At 42.8% G+C, this 24,306-nt stretch overlaps 2 protein-coding genes across 8 annotated transcripts in view; both read right to left on the bottom strand.

Moving 5' to 3' along the window:
• TVP23C (trans-golgi network vesicle protein 23 homolog C) overlaps positions 1–8,381 on the bottom strand; it is a 34,350-nt gene extending 25,969 nt beyond the window's left edge. The window contains exons 1-4 of one of the 5 annotated variants that reach the window (XM_053567971.1): positions 5,855–6,756; positions 5,720–5,768; positions 2,376–2,458; positions 1,125–1,269 (exon numbers count right to left, since the gene is read on the bottom strand). In XM_053567971.1, the coding sequence (XP_053423946.1) occupies positions 1,125–1,269; positions 2,376–2,458; positions 5,720–5,768; positions 5,855–5,904 (327 nt within the window). In that variant the 5' untranslated portion in view covers positions 5,905–6,756. Of the gene's footprint in view, positions 1–1,124; positions 1,270–2,375; positions 2,459–2,741; positions 3,131–5,437; positions 5,486–5,719; positions 5,769–5,854; positions 6,757–8,234 lie in introns of those variants that run through there. The other 4 variants (XM_053567967.1, XM_053567970.1, XM_053567969.1 and 1 more) reach the window with 4 other exon arrangements.
• A 1,976-nt stretch (positions 8,382–10,357) lies between these two features.
• Positions 10,358–24,306, bottom strand: part of FBXW10B (F-box and WD repeat domain containing 10B) — a 32,673-nt gene continuing 18,724 nt past the window's right edge. The window contains exons 9-13 of one of the 3 annotated variants that reach the window (XM_053567962.1): positions 21,110–21,258; positions 20,156–20,298; positions 16,856–17,014; positions 14,659–14,930; positions 10,358–11,228 (exon numbers count right to left, since the gene is read on the bottom strand). In XM_053567962.1, the coding sequence (XP_053423937.1) occupies positions 10,405–11,228; positions 14,659–14,930; positions 16,856–17,014; positions 20,156–20,298; positions 21,110–21,258 (1,547 nt within the window). In that variant the 3' untranslated portion in view covers positions 10,358–10,404. The remainder of the gene's footprint in view (positions 11,229–14,658; positions 14,931–16,855; positions 17,015–20,155; positions 20,299–21,109; positions 21,259–24,306) is intronic. The other 2 variants (XM_053567961.1, XM_053567963.1) reach the window with 2 other exon arrangements.

Genomic DNA, 24,306 nt, shown 5'->3' with positions numbered 1-24,306 from the left:
CAATAAGAATGGACAAAAGAAAGCCTAAAGAGAACAGACCTTGGCAATTTTCATTCTCAGCAAAATGTGGCCTGTGGAAACTGGCCATCACCAAGCCAACCACTTCTGGTATCGGTACAAATTAAAAGATCTAAGAATGGCTGGGTTGGTGAGTATGAACAGATGTGCAATATCTTACTGGTCTTTGAAATCAGTATACATGTCTCTGAAATTCCAAAATTAGCCTTTGATTTTTCTTCCCCATCATTTTATGATGAAAGTTAAATCTTAAAGTGAATACCCAAATACCTACCACCTAGAATAGCGTCTACATTTACTACTTTATTACAGTTACTTCATTACAGATTCATCTGTCGGTAGAAGTGATCTATCCATCCCTCCATCTACCCATCATTGCCTTTGACTTTGAAACCTTTTCTTATACCTTTTCTATCCCCTATAGCAGGGTTTCTCAACATTGACACAATCAACATTTTGAGCCAGATAACTCTCTGTTGGGAGTGGGGGAAGATGTGCTGTGCATCTTAAGATGTTTAGCAGCGTATCCGGCCTCTACCCATCCCCAGTTGTAACAACCAAAAAAAAAAAAAAAAAAAACTGTCTTCCATCATTGACAAATGTCCTGTGAGGGAAAAACTTACCTGTGGTTGAGAAACACTGCAACTCCCACAGAAGCCTGGACAAAAGGTAGGTACTTTTAAACTATTTGTGGACAAACTACACTGGGGCCTTATCTAGAATATACACAGCACACCCGGAGATGATCCTGAAACAAAATTGGTGGTATGATCTATAAGCAATATGTAGAGTCCGTGGCTGCTAGTCACATTTGCTTGTTTGCTTAATTTTAAAGCTGTTGTAGGTTGACATACAGCACAGCAAACTCAGTATTATCAAAACCTACATGTAACCTGAAGTAAGTGGCACATAAAAAGTGATCACAGAGAAGTATTATACTGCACATGTATATCTCAGACTTGCAGTACTTCAACACAGATGGGGCCTGAAATAAGAAAAACGATAAACTAACACCAATCCAAAATGCTAGGCCTCACAATTTTTGCTGTTTATGTCATTCACTCTCATATCAAATATAATTTTAAAATAAAAACAGTCAAACCTACCTTCACTGCCCAAAAGTCACATGACAACAGCAAGATAATTGTTACCATACAGGCAATAAAGCTGCTGCTGAGCAGTTCACAGAAAAGATAGACAATGATGGCACTGACGCGAAAGAACAAGTGGAAAAATGATGCCACTGGATGTCTGAAAACCAAAACATGAAAGAAACCCAATTACATTTCCTCTAAGCACCAGAAGACATAGACGGAAGATGTTTTAGCTATGGCACAACCGTCAAGAGTTCTAAGAGAAGATGACTGGAGGAGGAAGTAAACCTCCTACCTCTTTTTTAAGCCCCAGAGTTTGACCAGGCCCTGTTGTCACAAAAAACATGGCATGTAAACATGACTTTAACCCTTCATTGAGTACAAATCTTGACAAAAATCTCCTAGTTTGGAGAAGTAAGGAAACTATAGTCTTAGGATTTGAATCCTAGTTTTGAACTTCACCAAAAAAATTCCTTGGCCCTCAGAAATCACTTTAGGATTAAGATAAAGTGACTATCAGATCAAGTTTTTTAGTTTTTGCTTTGTAACAGTATTGAGACACAATACACATTGAATAATTCGTCTACTTAAAAGTATACAATCTGATGGTTTTTAGCCACCACATTGAATTTTACAACTTTGTATCATCCACAAAAGAAACTCTATGCCCATTGGCTGTCACTGCCCATTTACTACCAACTCTGTTAGCCCTAGGTAACCATTATTTATTTTCTGTCTCTACAGATTTGCCTATTGCTGACACTTCATGTAAATAAAACCATACAGTATGTGGTCCTTTGGGATTGGCATCCTTCACTTATCATGTTTTCAAGGTTCAAGTAGAATTTGATTTCATTAAGTGAATTTCTTTAAATTTAGATATATGTTTGGCTTAATCGTTTCTTGTTTTTTATACGAAAGATGTAATTCTGAAATTTGCATAATAAATCAAAATGTAATGTATCTATAGAAACTATAATGAAATGGCACAATCTTAGAAAAGAGTGGCAAGGAATTAAAAACACAGGTGTTCAAACAATGGGATTTGCTGATTTAAAAACTCTACATTAAGTAAAATTCTATATGCCAATTGTTCCCCAAAACATCTGCAATGTTGTATTTGTCTCATACTAAATATCAAACTAGCAACGTATATTGATAAGCACATTCTAATCACTCTGCCTTGACTCCCCCTGGCTGGCATCTACAAACAGAACGGCCCTGACACCAGCATAAAAGTCACATGACAAGTTAGCCTCATACCTGATTTTGGATTTTTTTGGTCTGTTAGTTGTCTCCTCTTCTGCATCAAACAGTGAAACATCTTCAGTGTCATCATTACTGTCCTAGTAGGCAAATTAAATATCCATGAAGAAAAATGAAAATTCAACATTTATACAACCACTACACATAAGGCCACACACTATCAAAACAGAAGGTCGAATTAGGACGTGGTCAGAGCAATTCACGACCTAGGGCAGGGCACGTGCAGATCCTCCATCCCCACCCCAACCATCCCACAGAAGCCTCACGCGGTGATCCAACAATCTGCTCCACCCTGGCCCAGGACTGCTGAGCATGGTGAGTCCTGTAACCTACATCTATTCTCACTGCTCTCTCCCAACTCACAGAGAAAGCTGAAGCAATCCGGGACAAACTTGATGCTTTTGGCTCCGTCACAAAGTCAGCAGATGGCATCGCCATGTCCATACTGCTCCTCACTATTTTTTCCTCCTATCCTTTTATCTCCTCAGTGGGTTGTTATATTGTTTTTCACTTTACTTACATAATTCCAGTTTTTTCTACCTTCAAGATTATTAGATCTTTCTGATCAGCATATAAATTTCTTCAAATGTCACTTACTAGGCAAAAAAGATTTTTTATGAATCCTGGTCCTGAATCTCCCCTTCAATCTTCTGCCTTCCCATAGCTTCCCTTCCTTTCCCCACCTTGGGCTCCAAAGAGCAGTTCACACCTCAAGTCACTGCAAATCCCCTTCTGCCTCACCCACACGGAGCCTGCCCTGTGCCTCCCCCTAGTGTCACTCACTGCCTCCTTGTCTTTATCTCCAGTGTCTCCATACTCTACTCCGATCTCTCTTCCACATCACCTACAGCAATTCTTCCAGTGTGGAAATCATACCATGATCACTCCTCGGCTCAAACTTTTCAGTGACACCTCTACGTGCACAAGGTAAGACTGAGCACCTTCACAGCACTCCCTCAGACATGGTCTCTGAGAACAACACTATCGTCTCTCCCATCTTTCTGCCTTTCACGTTTTGTCTACTCAGAAAGCTCTTCCTTGTCCTCATCTCCTACCTAGCTCACCATCAGGCAAATACCAAAGCAACTTTAAGTTTCAGCTCAAATACTGAAATAGATGAGAAACTTTCTCTGAAATCCCCATGTTCCCATGGCACTTGACAAATCTCCATTTGAACAATTATCTCAGGGTATTCTTATTGTAAGTCAGCCCCTTCCTACCTCCATCTAAACTATGATAAGGACTGTCTGTACTGTAAAAAGTCCCAGTGTCTGGAAGAGCCCTTGGCCAAGTGGTTCTGTTTATCGAAGGCATGATAAGCAAAGGAGGCAGCAGACTGTGACAGGTGCCAGTAGAAATATAAGTGAAAATGGGAACCAAGAAAGGAAAAGAATTCATTTCTACTAGAGCAGGCATCCTCAAACTTTTTAAACAGGAGGCCAATTCACTGTCCCTCAGACGGTTAGAGGCTGGACTATAGTTTAAAACTATGAACAAATTCCTATGCACACTGCACATATCTTATTTTGAAGTAAAAAACAAAACGGGAACAAATACAATTCACACCTCTTCATGTAGCCCGCGGGCCGCAGTTTGAGAACGCCTGTACTAGAGAATGCTGGAGAAGCTTCCTGGCAGAGAGTTTATCACCTGGGCCTTGCTAAAACAAATAAGCCTCCAGCTCACTCTAATCCAGGCGTCCTCAAACTGCGGCCCGCAGGCCACATGAAGCGGTGTGAATTGTATTTGTTCCCGTTTTGTTTTTTTTTTTTTTTTTTGTAGAGACAGAGTCTCACTGTACCACCCTCGGGTAGAGTGCCGTGGCGTCACACGGCTCACAGCAACCTCCAACTCCTGGGCTTAAGCGATTCTCTTGCCTCAGCCTCCCGAGTAGCTGGGACTACAGGCGCCCGCCACAACGCCCGGCTATTTTTTGGTTGCAGTTTGGCCGGGGCTGGGTTTGAACCCGCCACCCTCGGCATATGGGGCCGGCGCCCTACTCACTGAGCCACAGGCGCCGTTTTTTTACTTCAAAATAAGATATGTGCAGTGTGCATAGGAATTTGTTCATAGTTTTTTTGTTGTTGTTGTTTTAAACTATAGTCCGGCCCTCCAACGGTCTGAGGGACAGTGATTTAGCCCCGTTTAAAAAGTTTGAGGATGCCTGCTCTAATCCCTAGATTAAGTCAATTTCAAAGGCACAGATGCGGGAATATGGGAAATGGCTCCCAAGGGTTTGATGTAACTGCTCCAAAGTATGATACAGGGATTTAGATTTTTTTTAAAGTTCCCAAAATGCTCATAGCATGCGGCCAAGACCCAGCGTATGTTATGAATAAAGAGGTAAGGCCTTCTGCTCTGAATTGGCTTCACTAAGCTCCATCCTGTAGCCAGAGAGAGCTTTACACTTCAGATCATTCCCCTGCTTTAAAACCTGCACCATTTTAAATAAAAGACTCCTTATCTTGACCTATCACGATCTAACTGGCCCCTGCTCACCTCTAAGACCTATCTCAGGCCACTCTCCCTTCATCAATTGCACTAGGCTGTATAATGCCTTCTTTTCCCCTTGCCAAAGATGTCTAGGTTCCAAGTGCTGGAATCTATGAATATGTAAATTTACTATACTTGGGAAAAAGGAATTCTACAGATGTCATTAAATTAAGGACCTTCAGGTGGGGGGAGTATCCTCAATTATCCAAGTGGGTCTGATGATGCAATCACAACAATGCTTATAAGAGGGGAAAAGGGGTTCAGAGTAAGAGAAGGCAATACAGGCGTCCTCAAACTACGGCCCATGGGCCACATATGGCGGTGTGATTGTATTTGTTCCTGTTTTGTTTTTTTTACTTCAAAATAAGATATGTGCAGTGTGCATAGGAATTTGTTCATAGTTTTTTTTTTAAACTATAGTCCGGCCCTCCAACAGTCTGAGGGACGGTGAACTGATACCCTGTTTAAAGTTTGAGGACCCCTGCTAAAACATGGAAAAATAGAGATGAGAGAGACCTGGACATGTTACACTAACATCTGTGAGGATGGAGGGAGGGACCACTGACCTCTAGGGCAGTGATTTTCAATCGCTGTGCCATGGGATCTTAAGTGTGCCATGAAAATTTTTAAAGATCATTAATTATTCTCGAAAGAAGTTCAAAGCATAGTTAAGTATATTCTATCTTTTACTCTTTTTTGATCAACACAATTTAACTGCCAGAAGTTTAACTACAGGTTCAAGTGTGCAATGAGACAAAAAAGGTTGGAAAACACTGCTCTAGAAGCTGGAAATAGTGAGGAAATAAGATTATCCCCTAGCACCTCCAAAAGGAACACCTTTTCCACACCTTGACTTTTAGCTCCTGGCAACTCATTCTGGACTTCTGATCACCAGCACTGTAAAATAAACCACTTAGTTTTAAGCCACTAAGTTTATGATAATTTGCAGAAATAGGAAACTTACACTGTAACTTAGCTCTTACCAGACAGGCCTTCCCTTAAGTTCCTTAAACATGTCAAACTTGTACCCCATCAGTTCCTTCTGCACAGTTCATACTGCCCAGAATACTCCTCTGATCTGCTCTTTGAAAGACTGGCTTCTTCTCTTTCATTCAGTAAACACACTGCCCACTATGTACCAGGCACTGACATTTAAGTGTACCCACCCCCCTCAAAAGGAAACAAGACAAACAGCATTGCACTCTCCAAGTTGCACTTACTAAGTGGGGAAGATCATGGGCAAGATTTTGGAGCAAAATCAGAAGCTTGAATTTGGATAATTTAAGATGCTAGTATGTGAACTTCAAAAAACAAACTGAGAGGGAGAGCCTAATTTGGAGCATACGACTGACATGTTCTGACTCACCCACTAAAAAGAAAATTCCAGCTACTGTAATAGTAAGACTCTAGAAGGTGGAGAGAAGGGAGAAAAACAGCAGCACAAAGCTAGGAGACTGGTTAAGAGACTACTTCAATAATGGAGGCAAAAGTAATGAATTGACCCAAGGTAGATGCAGTCAGTGGAGGTGAAAAGCAGACCGATTCCGAATACATTCTAAGGTAGAAAGATGACAGGATTTGCTGATAGGATGAAATGGGAAGTAAGGAAAAAGGAATCAAAGAAGATGCCAAAGTTTTTCTCCTGAACAGCTAAAAGGATAAAGATACTAAAAGAGACTGCGGGCATTCCAATTTTTAGAGGACAGAAAAAAGAAAAGAACTAGGCAGTGGAAAATGAAAAGGAAGTACACAGCACAGGAGGCAGGCCTGGAGAGTGTGAAGGTGGTGTCATAGATGCCGAGATGTTGCTCAAAACATGAAAACCAAGTGACTACTGTATTTTCAGCTGGTCATCAGTGACCTCAATAAGAGCATTTCAGTATAGCAGGGGAGAAGAAAGCCTAACTAGAATGAATATGAGAGAACAGAAGAATTAGGAGACAAATACAGGCAAGTCTTTAAAGGAACGAAGACTGGGATGAAAGCTAAAAGGGCATGTGAAGTTTCATTTTTTAAGGTAGGAGAAAGTAAAGCATGTTTTTACGCTGATGTCAACAGCTTTAAAAAAGGACTGACCATACAGGAAAGAAAACTGCTGAACAATGCCTTCCTGCAGGCAGAAGGGGATGCAAACCCATGCACAAGTACAGAGGATAGCCTAAGAATGGGGAAAGACAGTTCAATTATAATAAAATACATGGGAGATTATGGGTAAAGATGAATATAGACAGGCATGGGGTGTGAAAATTCTTAAGACTTCCATGTCTCAGTGAAACAAGCACCAAGGTTATCAGCTAAGAAAATAAGGGAATGTTTGAGAAAAGTTGTAACAGTTGCTTAGGAAGGTAGGAGAGTGAGGGGGTCTATTGAAATGTACAAATGATTAAAGCACTAACGGCTCTCTGGAGGTTCATGATCACAAACTTATAAAGTGGGAACAGTCAGCACGGTTCTGTTTCTTCTCCAGCCTCATTGCGGCCTGGAAGCCCTTCAGAGATCTAAACAGATTTTCAACACTCAAATCATCTCCTCATAAGTGGTCTTTTCTGCGGATACCTGCTATTTTATCACACAGTCTTTGCTGTTATTGTCTGAAAACACCTTTTGTTATATAATTTTTCAGATCACCAACCTCCTTTACTGCCCCCAACTCCTAGCACCCACCCCCGCAACCTAACGATTCAGGGCAATCAACTGTTCACAGCCCCAGCCCTGAGTCATAATAATCCCTCAAGTTACCTGTGAACCGAAAGAAAAAAATACTTAAGATTATCTAAGTGACTATAAACAGTTATTTTTTCTAAAAGAAAGAGATTCTCAAATGAACCTTACTAATCTCTAGCTGTAAAACTATGGCCTATAATAATTAACTCTAAGGGCAAAAACATGATAATCATCAAGGTTTGGTATCAGCTACTTGACTTTAACGCAAGGCCCTGGCAGCGTCGCCTCTACCTAAAAAGATAGCAGCGCATTCCCTGAAGGTCAGTCTAGGAGGGAGTAAGAGATCCCCTCACTCTTGCCCACGCTCTAATGGCAGAGGAAAGAGAGACCACCCGCAACCTCACCCCCGGAGCGTTTCTGTAGCCCAGGAAAGGGCCCAGCAAGCGCTCGGCGTATGCTAACAGGGGGCTTCTACGCAGCCGCGAGCTGCCCTTCTCGGCGCCGCCTGGGTCACGCCTCCACCAGAGGCCTCGGAGCCCCCAGGCACCCTCCCTGACAGCAGCAAGCACACGGCCCTCCAGACCCGCCTGCCCACCCCACTCTTCCTCCTGTTTGGACACAGTCGCGGGACGCTCAACTCGAGGACCCTACAGACCCTGCAGGGCCCCCAAACGCCACCGCCTCTCCTGCTTCCCTCACCTGCTGCAACATGGCGGCCGTGCGCCAGCCCACTTCCGGGAACCACGTCAGCGCGACAGCCGCCGGGTCCGGACCGGAACCTACCCTACGGGTCGACCCAGAACTAGAGGCCCCGGTCCCGCCCAGTTCCGCTTTGAGGCACCTCCCGTGAAAGTCAACTCCGGGGCCCGGCGCTCGCGGGTAGGATTATCTGAGGGTGGGGCGGGGTTATCCGGGGGTGGGGCGAGCGGAGCAGAGTTTTCCGAGGCGGGGCAGGGAGGGCGGGGTTATCCGGGGCGGGGGGAGGGGCGGGGTTATGTGGGGTGGGACGGAGGTGTCAGAACCGGGTTATCTAGGGGTGGGACAATAGTGACCCCACAAGAAGTGCGTCCAGAAGCGGGTGAAATGTGGTCCAAATAAGAGCGAATTGGAGATGGGAAAAGAACCCAGGGCTACAATAGGATTTAAAGGGGAAGTTTCGTGGTTTGTTATGCCTGTCCATGGTGTGCAAACTATAAAGTCATTCCCACCGGCGTCGATGCCATGAATACAGGGGTCGGACCTTTATTATGCCATAATTTATTTAATTTCGTTTGTTATACAATGACATATTTTTCTACAGTATCACATTTTGTGCTTTAAATTGTAGAAGCATTGAAAAAAATGAATGTGCTCTTTCGAAGGCTTAAAACGTTTAGAACAGGAGGATGATGACGGGCATTAGCATGGAAGAGAAATAACCTTAGATGCCCCAAGAGTAAGGAGTAGTACAAACCGCGCACTCGAGAGTTTCGGGTTCCGGATCCTCTATTACCAATTATATAGCGAATCCTTATGTACTATTTTCTAAATCATAAACAGGGGGGTGATAGTGATATCCTTACAGTGTAAGTGTCTAGCAAATGGGAGACGTCATTCTTATTACTGTTCTAGGTCCCGCTGCTCACAATATGATCGTGCCTGGACAAAGGACATGAAGGACCCCCAACGTTGTTGTTCTTAACGTTAGGGGTGTTGGGTCTTTGAAAGGGTGATGAAAATAATATTCTGTCCATCCCACCTGGTCAGACCTCTGTGGGAAGGATCACGGAATAATGTTTATTCCCACATTTCCCTAAATTAGGGGATTTTCTCCATTAAAATCACAACTTTTACATAGCTATGTGCCAGTACTTTTTTAAACGAAATACCTGAATCATGAAGGGGGAAAAAGCATTTTGCAAAGGAGAAAGTGCTTGGCAAAGCCATTGCGTTTGTGCTCTAGGCAGTGAAAAGCTTTAGCTGTGAATTCCAGGCTTGTGCATCCAGCCTACTCCTGGCATGTTTTCAGTGTTGTAGGGAGTAATGGAGTTGTCTTTATATTGGTTTTGCTTTTGTTATGCATTCTTTTTGAATTCATTACCATCCTTTAAAATTTAGGGCGTTTCACAGAAAAATATGAATATTTGGCTTTTCTTGAAGAGACAAAAGATCAGGCCCTGCTGAGCCACTGAGTAGAAGGCAGCTTTGTATGGGGCTTGAACTTGCTCACGGGACACAGCCCCATTGATGGGCTACACTCTTCTGAATAACCCGTCAGTCTCCAACACCATCCTCCAAAGGTTTAAGTAGAAACCTCAACACATTGAGTATTAGTGGCCCTTCTTGCAGAGAGATTGAAAATGCTTAATTCTGTTCCATAGCAGTTAGCCCTGAGAAGGAAAAGTGCACAAAACATTCTCAAATGCAATAGGTCAACCCCACTGAAGGCTTCCCCTTTTAGATTCTTCACTGAATTCACTGAGTTTCATCAGTCTTCTACACAAAAATGGCAGGAAACTCCAATGTATTATCCTGATGCAATCCCATCACTTCATTTGCTAGAAGAACTAATAGCCCTAAACTGGTAATGATATCTCATTTCCAGTGATCACCTCCCCACCTCTTGTCAATGAAACGTGGCTTTCCTAAGTCTCACTGAATGGTTTTCAGTGGAAATATAGATGCTGATCTCTCCCAGACTCCTCCTGTTTTCTTACTTTGAAGTTATCAATGCTTTGATGCACAAGAAGATAATCAGATGTTCTCATGTTAATTGCAATTACCAATGTGGAAACAGTCAAAAAAGAAAAAAAAAAAAAGGCCAAATACCAACATCCACCTGACTTGAGTTTCTGTTTATTGTAAGATATTGTAATTTCCCAAGGCTGGTTTAGATGAACACATTTTGTCCAAGTTCAGGGGCTGCAATTTTCCCTTGCTTCATGAAATTATCAATAGGCAGGCCTTTGATCTTCCTGATCCATGCAGCTTTCCTGGCTTTTTCTGGATCAACCATTGCAATGGACCCCCCGGCCTGATACTCCTTCATCTTGGCTTCCCCGTACTCTTTCTCCTCCTTCACAGTCAACAACATGAACCCAGTGTTCATCCTAAGGGGATCAAGGGCTGTGCTGATGCGAGGTCGCTCTTTCTTAAGAGTAAGGGTAGCTCTGCTCACTTGTGGCACCACCATGCGGTTGTGTTTAATGACCTGCATACTGGTCAGGGGGCCTGTAATGCGCACTGCCCCTTCAGTTGAACTGGTTACCTGGTCTTCCCTTAAGTTGCCTGGGAACCGGGGACGGATAAGCATGGGCTGGGGTATGGTGGACTGTACTCTGGGACCTTGCAAAGAGTTCTTCAGATTAGGCTGTAGTTTCTGGATTTCAAGGGGAATGTTGGTTTTTTTCACATCTATGGGAGGATTGCTGATTCTCAACCGATCAACTGCATGTTGGACTGATTTTCCTTTGAAATTCAGGACCTTCCTTGGGTAAGAGATTGAAGGTCCCCAGGCATCAATGACTTGGGTTTGGGGCCTACGGGGATAGGCAAATTCCCCTGAATTGTGGGCTCTCTGCACAGCACTGACGGTTAGTAGGAATTGGTCAGGTGACATAGGGATATTCCCAGACTTTTTCTTTAGTTGATGATGGATCAGTTCTCCAGGAGTTTCTACTTGTCCTTGTTTTTGTGCCTTCATCACATCATCTGCTTTTTCAGAAAAAGAAAACAAAAATAAATCAGCATTTTGTGAAAAATATTAAGTACTCATGCATGAAAGTTAAAGCCATTCTAATCTCTAGGCACACTGAATTCTTTGTTGCCCAACAGGCATGCCATCTTGAGGGCAGATGTCCCCAGTGGAATTGGAAATGGTGATACTAGAAATTATTGAATGAAACAAGCCCTTAATGAATATATTAGTATTATGTAAAGTGCATTCAAACCTCTAGATGTGACTCCAATGGTCCACATATTTTTGAAACGTTCCTTTGGGAATGACCTTCACATATCATTTATGATTTATACAAAGCAGGCTTTGTAATTGTATAATAGTAACATACTCATATTTTTCAACAACAACAATTGTATTGCAAAGTTTGATCTCTACCTTATTGATCAAATGTGACTCCAAATAATTTTGGATATTTCCCAAAATTACCCCTGGTTAATGCAAATAATCACAACATGACTCAAAGACAGTTCCTCCAGAGGAGTTCCCAATATGTTTTGAGCAATAGCAGGTCCAAAAGCCACTGACCAGAATAAGAGATTCCCTCTGCCCTAGCGTTTAATGGTCAAGGTGTCAGAGGTGTCTAAGACCATTAAGTTAACAAAAATGTCTTCACAGGTAAGGAAATCTATAATGTCTCTCCTGAAAGGCTGGCGATGTACCCAGATGAGATCAGAGAATGGAGAGGTTCAGGCCCGGTTTAATGAAAGGCACAGAGACCTGCCTAGGGAGAGCCAAAGATGTGGTATCTGCACTGAGGGGGGCTGGAGGCCTCTTTTTATATGGGGATATAGGGATGAATAGATTCTGGTGGGCTAGGGTCTTTTGGCAAGAAGTTTGGGGACAGTGCTAGTTAGGCATTTTGTGGTCTTTTTTTTCAAAAAAGGAGGAGTGGGAGGAGGAGAAAGGGTTCATGGGAGGCCATCAGACCACTAACATCTCCCATTTGGTCTTTTCAGGCTCTATAACACCTCACAGAAACACTGAAAAGTATTATCCTCATTTTACAAAAATGAAATAACTGAATCATGAAAAGTAGAATCTATCTGCCTCATCTGACCTAGAAAGTAAAATCTGTACCCCAAGCTACACCAGGGAAGAAAATGCAACAGTGTATTAACTATGTAATTTTCCTTGGACAAATAGATTTTAGCCCAAGATGTTTGTGTGTGGACACACTAAGAAGGAATGAAACTTCAAATTCTCCCCTGACCTTTACTTTGCTAATTAAACAATATTTGGTTAGAACATATAAAACTGAGTTAATATAAGATGTCATAATCTTCCCTACTCTCCTTCTAAACTCCCAAAACATAGAATTTTTCTCTTTTTATAAAAATGTAATTGTAGCCAGATACAGTAGCTCACACCTGTAATCCTAGCACTCTGGGAGGCTGAGGTGGGTGGACTGCCTGAGCCCAGGAATTCAAGACCAACTTGAACAAGATCAAGACCCCATCTCTACTTAAAATAGAAAAGCTAGTCAGGTGTTGTGGCAGGTGCCTATAGTCCCAGCTACACAGGAGGCTGAGGCAAGAGGATCTCTTAAGCCTTAGAGTTTGAATTTGTTGTGAGCTATGATGCCATGGCACTCTACTGAGGGCAACAGAGTGAGACTCTGTCTCAAAAAAAAAACCACCTAATTATGTAATTTGTGATGAGCTCGATGTTTATAAATTTGTCTTTTTCCACGTGGTTATATATTATGGATCTCTTTTCATGTTACTATATGTGGATCCTCATCATAAAATTTTTAGCTATCTTTAATATTCCATAGTATAGATTTTTTCATTATCTGCTTAGCCATTTCCCTCAAGAAGTAAGAAGGCTGATGGGCCAGGAACAGAGGCAAGCTGTGAGCCAAAAACTGGAAACGGATTTTATAAAAGTTCTCCCTCTGTGGACTCTATTTAGTAAGGGGACAATTAAGGAAAATCTTAATTCTCTTAGGAGAAGCCAGGCATCACATTCATTCTGAAAGATAAGCAAAGTTGTTGGCCTGCTAGAAGACTAAAATTGAAAGAGAGAGAGTTTCTATCTCCCTGCTAATTCAGAATAAGGCATCACCAATCATTTTACCTCCTGCCCCAGACTTTGCTTTCAAATTCTCTTGCCCACCATCCATGCCAAGTGCTTCCTTATGAACAGGATAAGCTATCTTCCTGCTATCTCTTTGGGGCGTTTTGGCTTTTCTTGGCTTTGAGGTTCCTCTATTGACATTGCTAAATTGAATTGAGATTTAGGAAGAAACTGTAGTCATGACATACTTCCATTTAGGTGTGAATGATGCGGGCATAATGATAATATAATCAGTAATAATGAGGACTGATGATCACCCCTTGGTTTTTATGGATAACATAATATTTATGGGGTGTGTGTGATTTTGGATACATGTATACAACATGTAATGATGAGATCATAGTAATTAGGCCAGCCATCATCTCAAAATGTATCATTTCTTTGTGCTGAGAACATTCCAAATCTTGTAGCTATTTTGAAATATACAATAAATGATTGTCAACTATAGTCAACCTACTGTGCTTTGACCACTGGAACTTATTCCTCCTCTCTAGCTGTATTTTGTACCTGGCATGGTATTATTTATTGCAGTATGAAACTAAGCAGCTACCTGGAGTTTCAGGTCTCAGTTGCATCCTGACTCCCCTCCCATCCACCGGCCTATTAATTATCAAGCTTTAGCATTATCTGAAACTTTTGGTTGCCATTCCTTATGAGAGAGCTGTTTGTAGTGTGATATGCTTGGGAATGATCTATTGGTGTTCTCTGTAGATGCATAGATCCAATTTCAAAGATAGGATGGGTAACAAGAAGGAGTCTTGCTACCCTCACCTACACATAATTTTTCTGGATGAGTCATGCCTGCGCCCCTCTCACACACACATGTACTCTGCTTTGTAACTAAGACTTTCTAGCTGCACAACATATTTTCTCTCAGAGGCCTACAGAGAATACATCCTATAGGGTTTTGCACACATGGTGATTGGGATGCACTTTCCTGCTTGTAGTTATTTCTTGTCTCTGTCCTGAGGAAATAGTTACATATGTTTGATTTCGGGACGGGGGGGGGGGGGATGAGGATATTTTTTATTTGTTTTTTTTTTTTTGTTCGTTTGTTTTCTTTTTTATGGTAAGTATTAAAGTTTGTCTTATCTACTGACAAAGATTCTAGTAAGTCTGAAAATCTAGTCCTTAAAATCAGGAGATTCCCTTTAGCTGGCTAACAAATAGTTTGGCAGATCAAATAGATTAGTTCCCACCTTCCTGAAGAGTTAATGTTAATATCTCAGGAAACCACTGAGTAAAATATCCTACAAAGAAAGCAGCCCTCGGCCGCTGCCACCTACTCCACTGGCTGCCACTGAGACTGCTGGGTCTTGGCCCCTTTACCTGAAGAAAACTTGGCCACCTCCAGGACAACTCGGGGCTTATGAGATTTACTTGATAGAAGCTCCTGGGTCACAGTTTGTTTACTGGATATAGAATCTCTCAGACTATGAATCTGAGTGCTAGACTTGGAGAGAGCTTCCATGAGGCTGTTTTTGTCCTTGTCCTCCTCTTTCTCCTTGTTCTTCCTCTGTTTACTTTTTTCCGCAGCATACTGCCATTTTATGTTCTCAAACTGAAACATGAGGATGTTGCTCTCTGTGTTGACTATAATCCTGGAACCAAAACAACAAGATTTACACTTAAGATGGGTGAATAGTATTGTGTGTAAGTAAATAAAACTGATTTTTTAAAGAAAAAAAAAAAACAAAAAAACACAAGATTATCCCCAAGAGGAGCATAGGGGACACCAAAAGATGCATTGCAATCCATCACCTCCCATCCTTAAGCCCAGGGAGCAGTGTACAGGTAATATGGCCATACAAACAGGGTAGGGGAGGGTGTTGGGGGCTTGAGGGTAGAAAAGAGTCTCAGGCCATGCAGCATGTGGCTCTTTTCTTTTAAGAAATAAATGCGAATGGGCACATATATTCTGATTGTTTCACTTATTAAGTGAAAATACTTTGAAATGAATTTCTGTTCGTAGAGCAAGTGCCAACTACCTGAGATGCCCAGAAGCTCAGCTACTCTGTACACAGATGTCTTGCAACTCACTCTCTTTTTTTAAAGCACAGTTTCCAAACCCACGTTTCCATTGCTGGGATGGAAGACGAGAGTGAAGAAAACTCTGTAAAGGGGAGGCATACCCCTCTGCTGACCCTCCACACACACCTCACACTTTCCACACTGTCACTCCAGGGTCTCCATACTTTACAAAGCAGGATGATTTAATCCCCACTTTTACACCCACAGACAAAAAGCTTTGAAACTTGCATCCTTTCGCCAGTACTGCCTCCCCCACCCACTGCTTTCTGTCATTTACACAAAACAAGCTGCCCACCCTAGCAGAGATCTCCTAGAACTATGAACAAGAAGTGGGAATTCTATGTGTAGGTTCCTTTCTGCTCCAAAAAGCTGAAATTTTAAGACCTTAACTGTTAACATAAACTCTCTACAAAAGTAACTTGTTTGGGCTGGAAATGCTAGAGTGGAATGTGGGGACTCATTCCAATAAGAAATATCTTTCAGAAAGACTTCATTGGAATTCAGCCAAAAGGAAATCATCTCTCTTTGGCTGCTGTGGATGAAAAAAGGTGAGAGCTGATTTTTTTTTTTATATAGCAGTACTTCTATATAATTGAAAGCTATTCAATGCTTGAGCCTTATTACCAGGCCACCCCCTTTAAGATGATCTAAAGCAGTGGTTCACAACCTTCCTAATGCCTCCTAATGCTGTGATCCTTTAATACAGTTCCTCATGTTGTGGTGACCCCCAACCATAAAATTATTGTCTTTGCTACTTCCTAACTGTAATTTTGTTACTGTTATGAATCATAATGTAAATCTCTGATGTGCAGGATGTATTTTCATTGTTACAAAGGGGTTGCGACCCACAGGTTGAGAACCGCTGATCTAGAGTATTAGTTAATGACATTTCATTAAAAGGAAGGCAACTTGGTCCAGAGATACTAAGTGACGTTTCAAGTGAACTCAGGGTGGAATTTATAAGTTAATTCCCTTTGGTGTTTTCACATAATATCACCCTGCACTTATTATATATGCTTCTGTAATAAGCACTCCAGCATATACAGTTAGTGCAGTCATGACGGTTTCTGCAAGCTCACCCACTCAGCGAGCCCCAATTGGGACCCCTGCTGCCATCCCACCCTCCTATAGAGATGGATATCAGAGACAGATGGTGGGGCTCTAGGCAGCTGAATGCATGATCCAAGACCAAGCAGGGGCCGCACCTTGACAAAACTGTGGGCCTGGCGGAAGAGTGATACCACAGCCATCGCGTGATTTCCCCAAACACCCAGAATGGATGAAGAATCAGAATGCACTGACTGCGCCCGGATCGCCATGTGTGCAAAACCCAATTAGTCTCCCACCAAGTCTGTTACTCCACTACAGCCAGACTTGGAGGGAAGCACGTCCACTCTCTCCCCCTGTCTGCAATCCAGGGCTGGTATCCCAGAGGAGGAAAAAAATGATCCAGACAGAATCGTTCACGGCTCTGACCTCCACACCTACCACCCACCTGTTGCCCTGAATAAAGAAGGACAGCACAGGATCCCCTTTGCCAGTGGCTTTTATCACCTTCAGACAGTTCCCATTGAGGAAATTGTAAATGCGGATCTTGCCATCTGCACAGGCGCTGATGACCCGGAGGAAGAGAAGGGACACGTGAAGCACTTCCCTGGAAGGGAACAGAGCAACAGGCTGCTGGGGGTTGACTCTAGTTTGGGGTATTTTGTGTATAGGTGGGAGGCAGTGGCCCTAACTGACTTAAAGTGGTCTTTACTACCATTCTAAAGTTATGGATGTAAATGATTAACTGTGAAGGCATACCTTGCCCTATTCTGGTTACTTTTCCTTTTTCCTTCAGTTAGGTCACAAAGTGGCAAAACAAAAAGGTTGATACCACAGGTCTCGGTCTTTTCTTTTTCTTTCTTTCTTTTCTTTCTTTCTTTCTTTCTTTCTTTCTTTCTTTCTTTCTTTCTTTCTTTCTTTCTTTCTTTCTTTCTTTCTTTCTTTTTCTTTCTTTTTTTTTGTCTAAGATATATATATATATATCCATCCATGTTTTTCTCTTGCATTTTGATTCCTAGCTATTTACTTATACAGAAGTCATGCTGAAAATTTTGCGATGTTTTGAGTCCTTTTAAAATAATATTATGTAATAAAGAAAATACAGGAGGAAAATGATTATTAGTAGCAAAAAATTTATGTTTCAGCAGTTTCTTTTTGGTCTTAAATTAGTGGCTTTCCAGCCTAACTCACAGCAACCTCAGGCTTAAGTGATCCTCCTGCCTTGGCCTCTGAGTAGCTGGGACTATAGGTGCCCACCACAGCCACAGTACCTGGCTAAATTTTCTATTTTTAGTACAGACAGGTCTTGCTCTCGTTCAGGCTGGCCTCAAACTCCCAAGCTCAAGCAATCCACCTGCCTTGGCCTCCCAGGGTGCTAGGATTACAGGTGTGAGCCGCTGCGCCTGGCCTAGATTTCCTTCTTTCAGTGAAACACCCTCAAGGAAAATTGTACCCAGAGATGAGATTTATGAGTGTCCCTTTGTGATGACCAGTAGGAAAAGAAAGAACCGGGTACATTTCTCCAACAAAATCCTCCATATAACAGCTGGATTCAAATTGGACTTCTCATACATGGAGTATTTAATTCTGAGAACTATAATTACCCCATTTCTGTTAATGACACTGAAAGTTGAATTCAATGCCACCAATTAGTTAGATTCTATATGCAAAGCAAGTCCGTGGATCCCTGCCATCTCCACCCATCCCAGGCCATCCACAGCCTACTTCATGTACTATCTTCTCCATAAAACCATTCCTTACCTCAGTCTCCTCCCCACACCGCCTCCCCCATCTCTACCATCACACATTTATAGAAACTTCAGGTGTACTATCAGATTCTTTTGGGCAGAACTCATGTTTTATTCATCACTGAATGTTCATTACCTAGCTCAGGACCTACCCCATAGTAGGCCCTCGATATACATTTGTTGAAAAAACTGATTGCTCATGTCTTCAGAGTATGGTCATTGCTACAGTGTGTTGAAAGAATATCTTACCCATGCCATTTGACCTCAGCCTTGGTCAGATCCCAGGGCCAGTGAAGATTTTTCATGGCCCTGACCACTAACAAAATAAGAAAAACAAAGACCTCAACAAGCAGGAAGATGCTTAGCCCACTCAAAGGACAGCAAGGTGGCAAATGTGACTTGAACCCCTCCTTATGTGACTGATCAATAGATAGATGATAGATGGATAGTTAGAATTAAGTTGTAAATTAAGTATTGAAAAGCCCAACAAACTTCTAATTTTTTCTAAGATGAAAATATAATAACTTTGTTGGTGTCCTAAGCACCTGTCAGTACTGAAACACTGGGAGAAATGCCCTGTGTTAGAAGGGTTTGCCTCTTGGTGTATTTCTTTTGATCTTGCTGACCTGATCCTACACTTCTCTTCTCATAGGTTTCTGTGACATTTGGTCTATGCCCCTGTAGCCTAGTGATTAAAAGCATGGGCTATTAGATCAAAAACTCTGGGATCAAATCTGACTCTACCACTCACTGGCTGTACAACCTTCAGAAAGTAAGTTCTCAACCTTCAGTTTTCTCTTCTGTGAAACAGGGATAGTAATTTCCTCCTCACAGGGTTGCTGTCAGGATTAAATTAATTAAGGTATTTTAAAAATTTAGCCCAGTACTTCACACAATAAACGATGATTATTATGATATTAGAACAGCTCAGTATTCTTTCAGGCTTTATCTCTGCCTTAGAAATAAATTTTCTGTCTCCTTCTTTGCTCCTTTGCTCCTTTTCTGTCAAAGACACAGCAGAGAGTAATGTCTGTGAAAATGATAAAGAACTCCAAAATTCTGCCATTCCATAAAAGCAATGGAAAAACCAGTTTTAAAAAAACTGTCAAAATCAACTTTTCCAGAACTCTGGGGAAAAAAAAAACAAAGGTGTACAACCACCCACAGGGCACTTAGGTGAAATGGCTCTGTGTCAGTAAGAACGCTGAGCTCTGTGGCACGTTGACTTGCCAGGTCTCATTCCTCACTCCCCAGCTTTGGGGTAGCCATGAAAATAACAGCCCACATTCCTGGTACTGGAAGGAACAGAAAGGACTTCATTAATTATTTCACCAGCCTGGTAGCTTCCTGGAAGACTGGCTCGAAAGGTTGTGTTTTCTAGTCCATTATTAAAACTGCTTCCTGGGGTCACTTGTTGAAAGCATTTACAATGGCACAGAGCAGCCTATGAAACCCTGACCATGGCAGAGTCATTAACTGACCACATTATGCTTTTCCAACAAGCCCAGATGTGACCTCAGAATACTTACTAATTGGCCCCAAGCAGCCACCACCACTAAATTTGTATTGAAATGTAAAATGAAATCCATTTGCTATCCCAAAATTGAATCTGGCCCACAAGCTCCTTTAGGCCTTAGGCTGTTTTAAAACCTTTGGCACTTGGATCATTTTAAGCTTTTGTGAGTACAGGCTTCCTGGGAGAATGACCAATTCCAAGAAGTTTCTGGCATTATTTGGGATGGTTCTGCTAGTATTCATATGTCTAATAGATAACAAGTATCTCATAAACATAATATTTCAATAACTTCTAAAAAAATCCACTTGTATTAGTGGCATGTGGTATTTCTTAAGAGAAACAAGGGAAGAGGAGAGGGGGAATGACCAGACAAAGATGATGGTGGAGGAGATGGGTACCAGGTGGGACAGGAGGAAAGCAGAAAGAGAAGCCATCCTCGGGGCAGACTAGGAGAAAGCAATGGGTGTTTTCCAGCGGCACCTACTTTGGGTGTTTGAAGGCCATCAGGCAGCGCTCGTATTTCCCCACCATGCTCCAGGCCATGACCAGCCCGTCAGAACTCCCCGACAGGAGGTGCCACTGGTCAAAGAACAGACATTTCACAGGTCCCTCATGGCCACTGAGAGTCTGCAAGAAAAGACACCACTGCTTTCAAACCCTCTTCAACTCAGATTATGACACTTGGCTGAATCCCGGAGCCACGCTCCCAACCCTGACTGCCGCTGGCTTGTTCCAGGCCTGAGCTGACTCTGAGAGGGCCAGCCTTCCATGCTTCCTCTGTAAAGAGCTCTCTCCCCAGTTAAGAGGATGGGCTCTGTTGGGTCCATGGCTGGGACAGACCCCATCTTCTTGGAGCACCAGAAAGGGCCAGAAATCACTGTCTTCTACTGTTAGACAGGCGAAGGTAACCTGTTCCAACTCAGGTTCTTGCCAGGACCTGGAGTGCATGCCAGGCAGCCTTGTGCCGGCGACTGCTGGTTCAAAACTGTCACTGTGTTATTCTGGTGTAAATGATACAACACCACCCTCCATAAGGCTAGGGCTTCAAATCCAGCAAGAACATGTTTTATGAGCATCCAATCACTTTCAACACAGTCTTCATTACAGTAAGGAGAAAAAAATGTGTCTGTTCATCCCACAACGTTTTCTCCTTACTGAGAGAGTAAGGAGGGGAAAAAATGCTTTGTTCACCCCTCACCCCAGGCCGGAATCAGAAGACTCTGGAGGAGAAAAAAGGCACTTTAACTCTGCTGCTGCTTCCTGCTCCAAGCCCATGACAAAGTGGGGACAACGGAGGCAGTGGGGCCCCTCCCCACCATGGACTCACAGTGGGTGTCTTTTCCCCAGGATGGCCTGGGAAGCTACATGGGGGATCCCATCCATCCCCTCTAATCTGTGATCACCATAGCCCCTGGTCCCCAGCACACCACCCTCTCACCTTGACAAGTTGGGCCATGGCAACGTGCCACACTTTGACTATCCCTCGCTCACAGCTGCTCACAATGTAGGTGTCATTGATCCTGGTGGCCAAGATGGGGTCTTTGTGTTTAAACGTCTTCAGGCACTTCCCTGTATCTAAATCCCATTCTGAGGAGGAGAATAAGAGAGGAAAAGAGACAGGGAGAGAGGGGAGGTGAGGGAAAGGGGCAAGGAGGAGGGGAAATGGCACCAGTGGAGTTCCACTCCCATCACAGAAGCAAGGACGAGCCTGGCCCATCAAGTCAGACTCTCCAAGCTCCTGATCTGACACCTCTCAGTGTGGGCTCACCACCAGCTTCACATACCTACAACACAGCTTTGATTGTGGGCCCTTGGGAGAGCCAGCAATGCAGAAGACCTTGGCTCTGACTTAGAACTTAGCCTTGGGGTCAGTGTGCCTATTTTCAAGCCTGAAATAATGCTTGCTGTAGGTAGAGTTCATGAAAATCGTGGCATTTTTGGTATTGTCATTCCTCCCAGACACTGTCTTCCTGACCCACACTTTCTATCCCCAAAAGAAAAGAAAGTTGTCTACATACATTTACATTTTTAAATATTTCCGAATCTGACTTTTAGACTTTATGGAACTAAAGTCTTGGCTAGGCTGACTCTGTACAAGCTGTGTTAGAGCAGCTCCCTGCCACACACAGGGGTTGAGTGGGGATGAACATGGATGAGTGGGTGGGAGAACAGAGCTAAAAGGAAGCATCAATCCCCAAGGCACTATCTTCCTTGGGCAATAGAACAAGTGACCTCAGACAGAATAATAATGGTAGCTGATCCTTACATGGCACTAACCATGAGCCAGGCACCATTCGAGGTGGTTATAATAATAATACATGGATTAACTCACCTTCATGAGATAGGAACTATTCCCCACTGTAAATCTGAAGAAACTGAGGCATAGCAAGGTTTGAGGTCCCACAGGTGGTAAGTGGCAAAACAAAGCTGGGATTTGAACCCATGGAGTCTGGACCTAGAGGCCATGCTCTTAACTACTTACCGTTCATGCTAGTTAACTCTAACTATGTTAGTATACTCTCCTCCACTTATTTTTTTTTTTATGTATCTTGGCCCATTTATAAAATTACCAATGGGAAATTAAAAGATGAATTAAAAGGACTCACTTGTAGTCTCTTTGTTCATTCTATTTTGGTAACCCAGGCAGGCTAGTGGCCAGGTGGAGAGAGATTTTGAAATTTTGTTCATTGTGAATTTTGTGCATTAATCTTGCCTTTTAAAATATTGCATTGAAATATGTATCTTGATCAATGGAGGGTTTTTTTTTGTTTGTTTTCTTTGTTTTGTTTTGTTTTGTTTGTTTTTTGGTGTCCCCTTAAATTTTACATCTGAGACAGGGACCCAACTCCTCACTTCCCAGTCCTGGCTCTGCTGGTGGCCTGGGAGACTTTTCCAGCCAGCTTGGAGGCCGTGGCTGTCCTTCTTTCTCAAACCTCACCTTGCTGTTCTCTCTCTTTTTGCTGCACTCAGAGCAATCACTGCCATGACCTATCTGTTCAGGCCGAGGACGGTGAGGAGGTAGAGCGGGATTCCCTGAGCAGGTCTGCGTGTTTGCATATGATGCAGCTTCACTGCCCCTTCCCTGCATATTTTTCTTCCACCTGCCCCTAACATGCCATGGTTCCCCAGGTTCCTTGCTTCTCTTCTCTTTTCACTCTTTCCTAGTATTTTTCTAGTGGAAATCTCGTCCACACTTGGGGCTTCCATCTTTCATTATAATTGACAACTACCAGATCCACATATGTGGTGCCCCAGACCAATATAGCCACACCTGTATCTACCTTCTGGAAATACTCAAGAACTCCCGGGTGCCCTCAGGAAACTCATCCTCAATATGTTAAATGTCTATGGCCACTGTAACATATGACCACAAGTTTAGCAGCTAAAAACAACACAAACGTGTTATCTAACAGAAGTCCAATGTGATATCACAAGGCTAAAATCAAGCCATCAGCAGGGATGCGTTCCTTCGTGGAGGCTCAGGGGGGCATCTGTTTCCTGCCCCCTTCAGAGGCCAATGACATTCCTTGGCTCATCCATTCTCTAGCAGTGTTGCATCTCTCTGACCACCCTTCCATGGTCTCAGATCCCTTCAATCACAGCCCAGACAGTTTCTCTGTTTTTACAGACACTTGTGATCACACTGGGCCCACCCTAATAAGTCAGGATAATCTCCCCATTTTAGGTCCTTCACTGAATCATGTCTGTCACACAAAGTGACACAGTCACAGATTCCAAGGATTAGGACGTAAACATTTCTTGGTTTGGTTAGCCATTATTCTACCAACACATCCAAAATTGAGCCTATGACCTCTTCCCTGTTCTTCCCCTGAGGCCCCTATTTTCATTTTATGGCTTTTCCATATACCCTTGGCCTTGTCACCTGCTCCTCTACCCTCCTCACTTTTCCTATCCAGCTGGAGGTAAAGCCCTGCCAATTCTCCCCCAGGAGCTCTCCCTTCAGTCTGGCCTGTGGAATGCAGTCACATCCATCCAGTCTCTTCACACCTGCTTGTTCTTAAATATTCTGAAGACACGGTGGCAGTTCTCTAGACCAAATAGCATCTTCACTTGTCCCCATCTCTATAGAGTCACCCCTCTCTGAATCTTTCTTTCCACTGTCACTGGAGTTATCTTTTTAAAGTACACATTTGGTTGTATCAGTTCCCAACTTAAAGTGCATTTATGGCTTACCCTATCCAATGGGATAAAGGTCAGTTTCATACCATGATGCAGAAGGCCTTTTATAATCTGGTCCCAAACAATTTACCAGCCTTACCTCCAGCACCACACTCTGCAGTTCGGCCACCGAAACAATTCCGCCTCACAATCACTCAAATAGTGCCCCGCCTATGAAGCTTTCCCTAATTTACTCTTATTTCTATGGTCCCTTAGGACCCTGAATGTGGGTTGGAGCCTATGATTTAGAGACAGTGGTCTTGGGTTCTAACCCCCTCATCACCACTTAGCACCTTTGATTGGAGCAAGTTGTTTTTCTCTATGAGTTTTGTTTTTTCTTTTTTTGGTTTTATTTTGTTTTTGTTTTTTTGAGACAGTTTCACTATGTCACCCTCAGTAGAGTGCCGTGGCTTCACAGCTCACAGCAACCTCAAACTCTTGGGCTTAAGCGATTCT

The sequence above is a fragment of the Nycticebus coucang genome, chromosome 18 (assembly GCF_027406575.1).
Source record: "Nycticebus coucang isolate mNycCou1 chromosome 18, mNycCou1.pri, whole genome shotgun sequence".
NCBI classification, from domain to species: Eukaryota; Metazoa; Chordata; class Mammalia; order Primates; family Lorisidae; genus Nycticebus; species Nycticebus coucang.
This window is presented reverse-complemented; position numbering and strand designations above follow the sequence as displayed.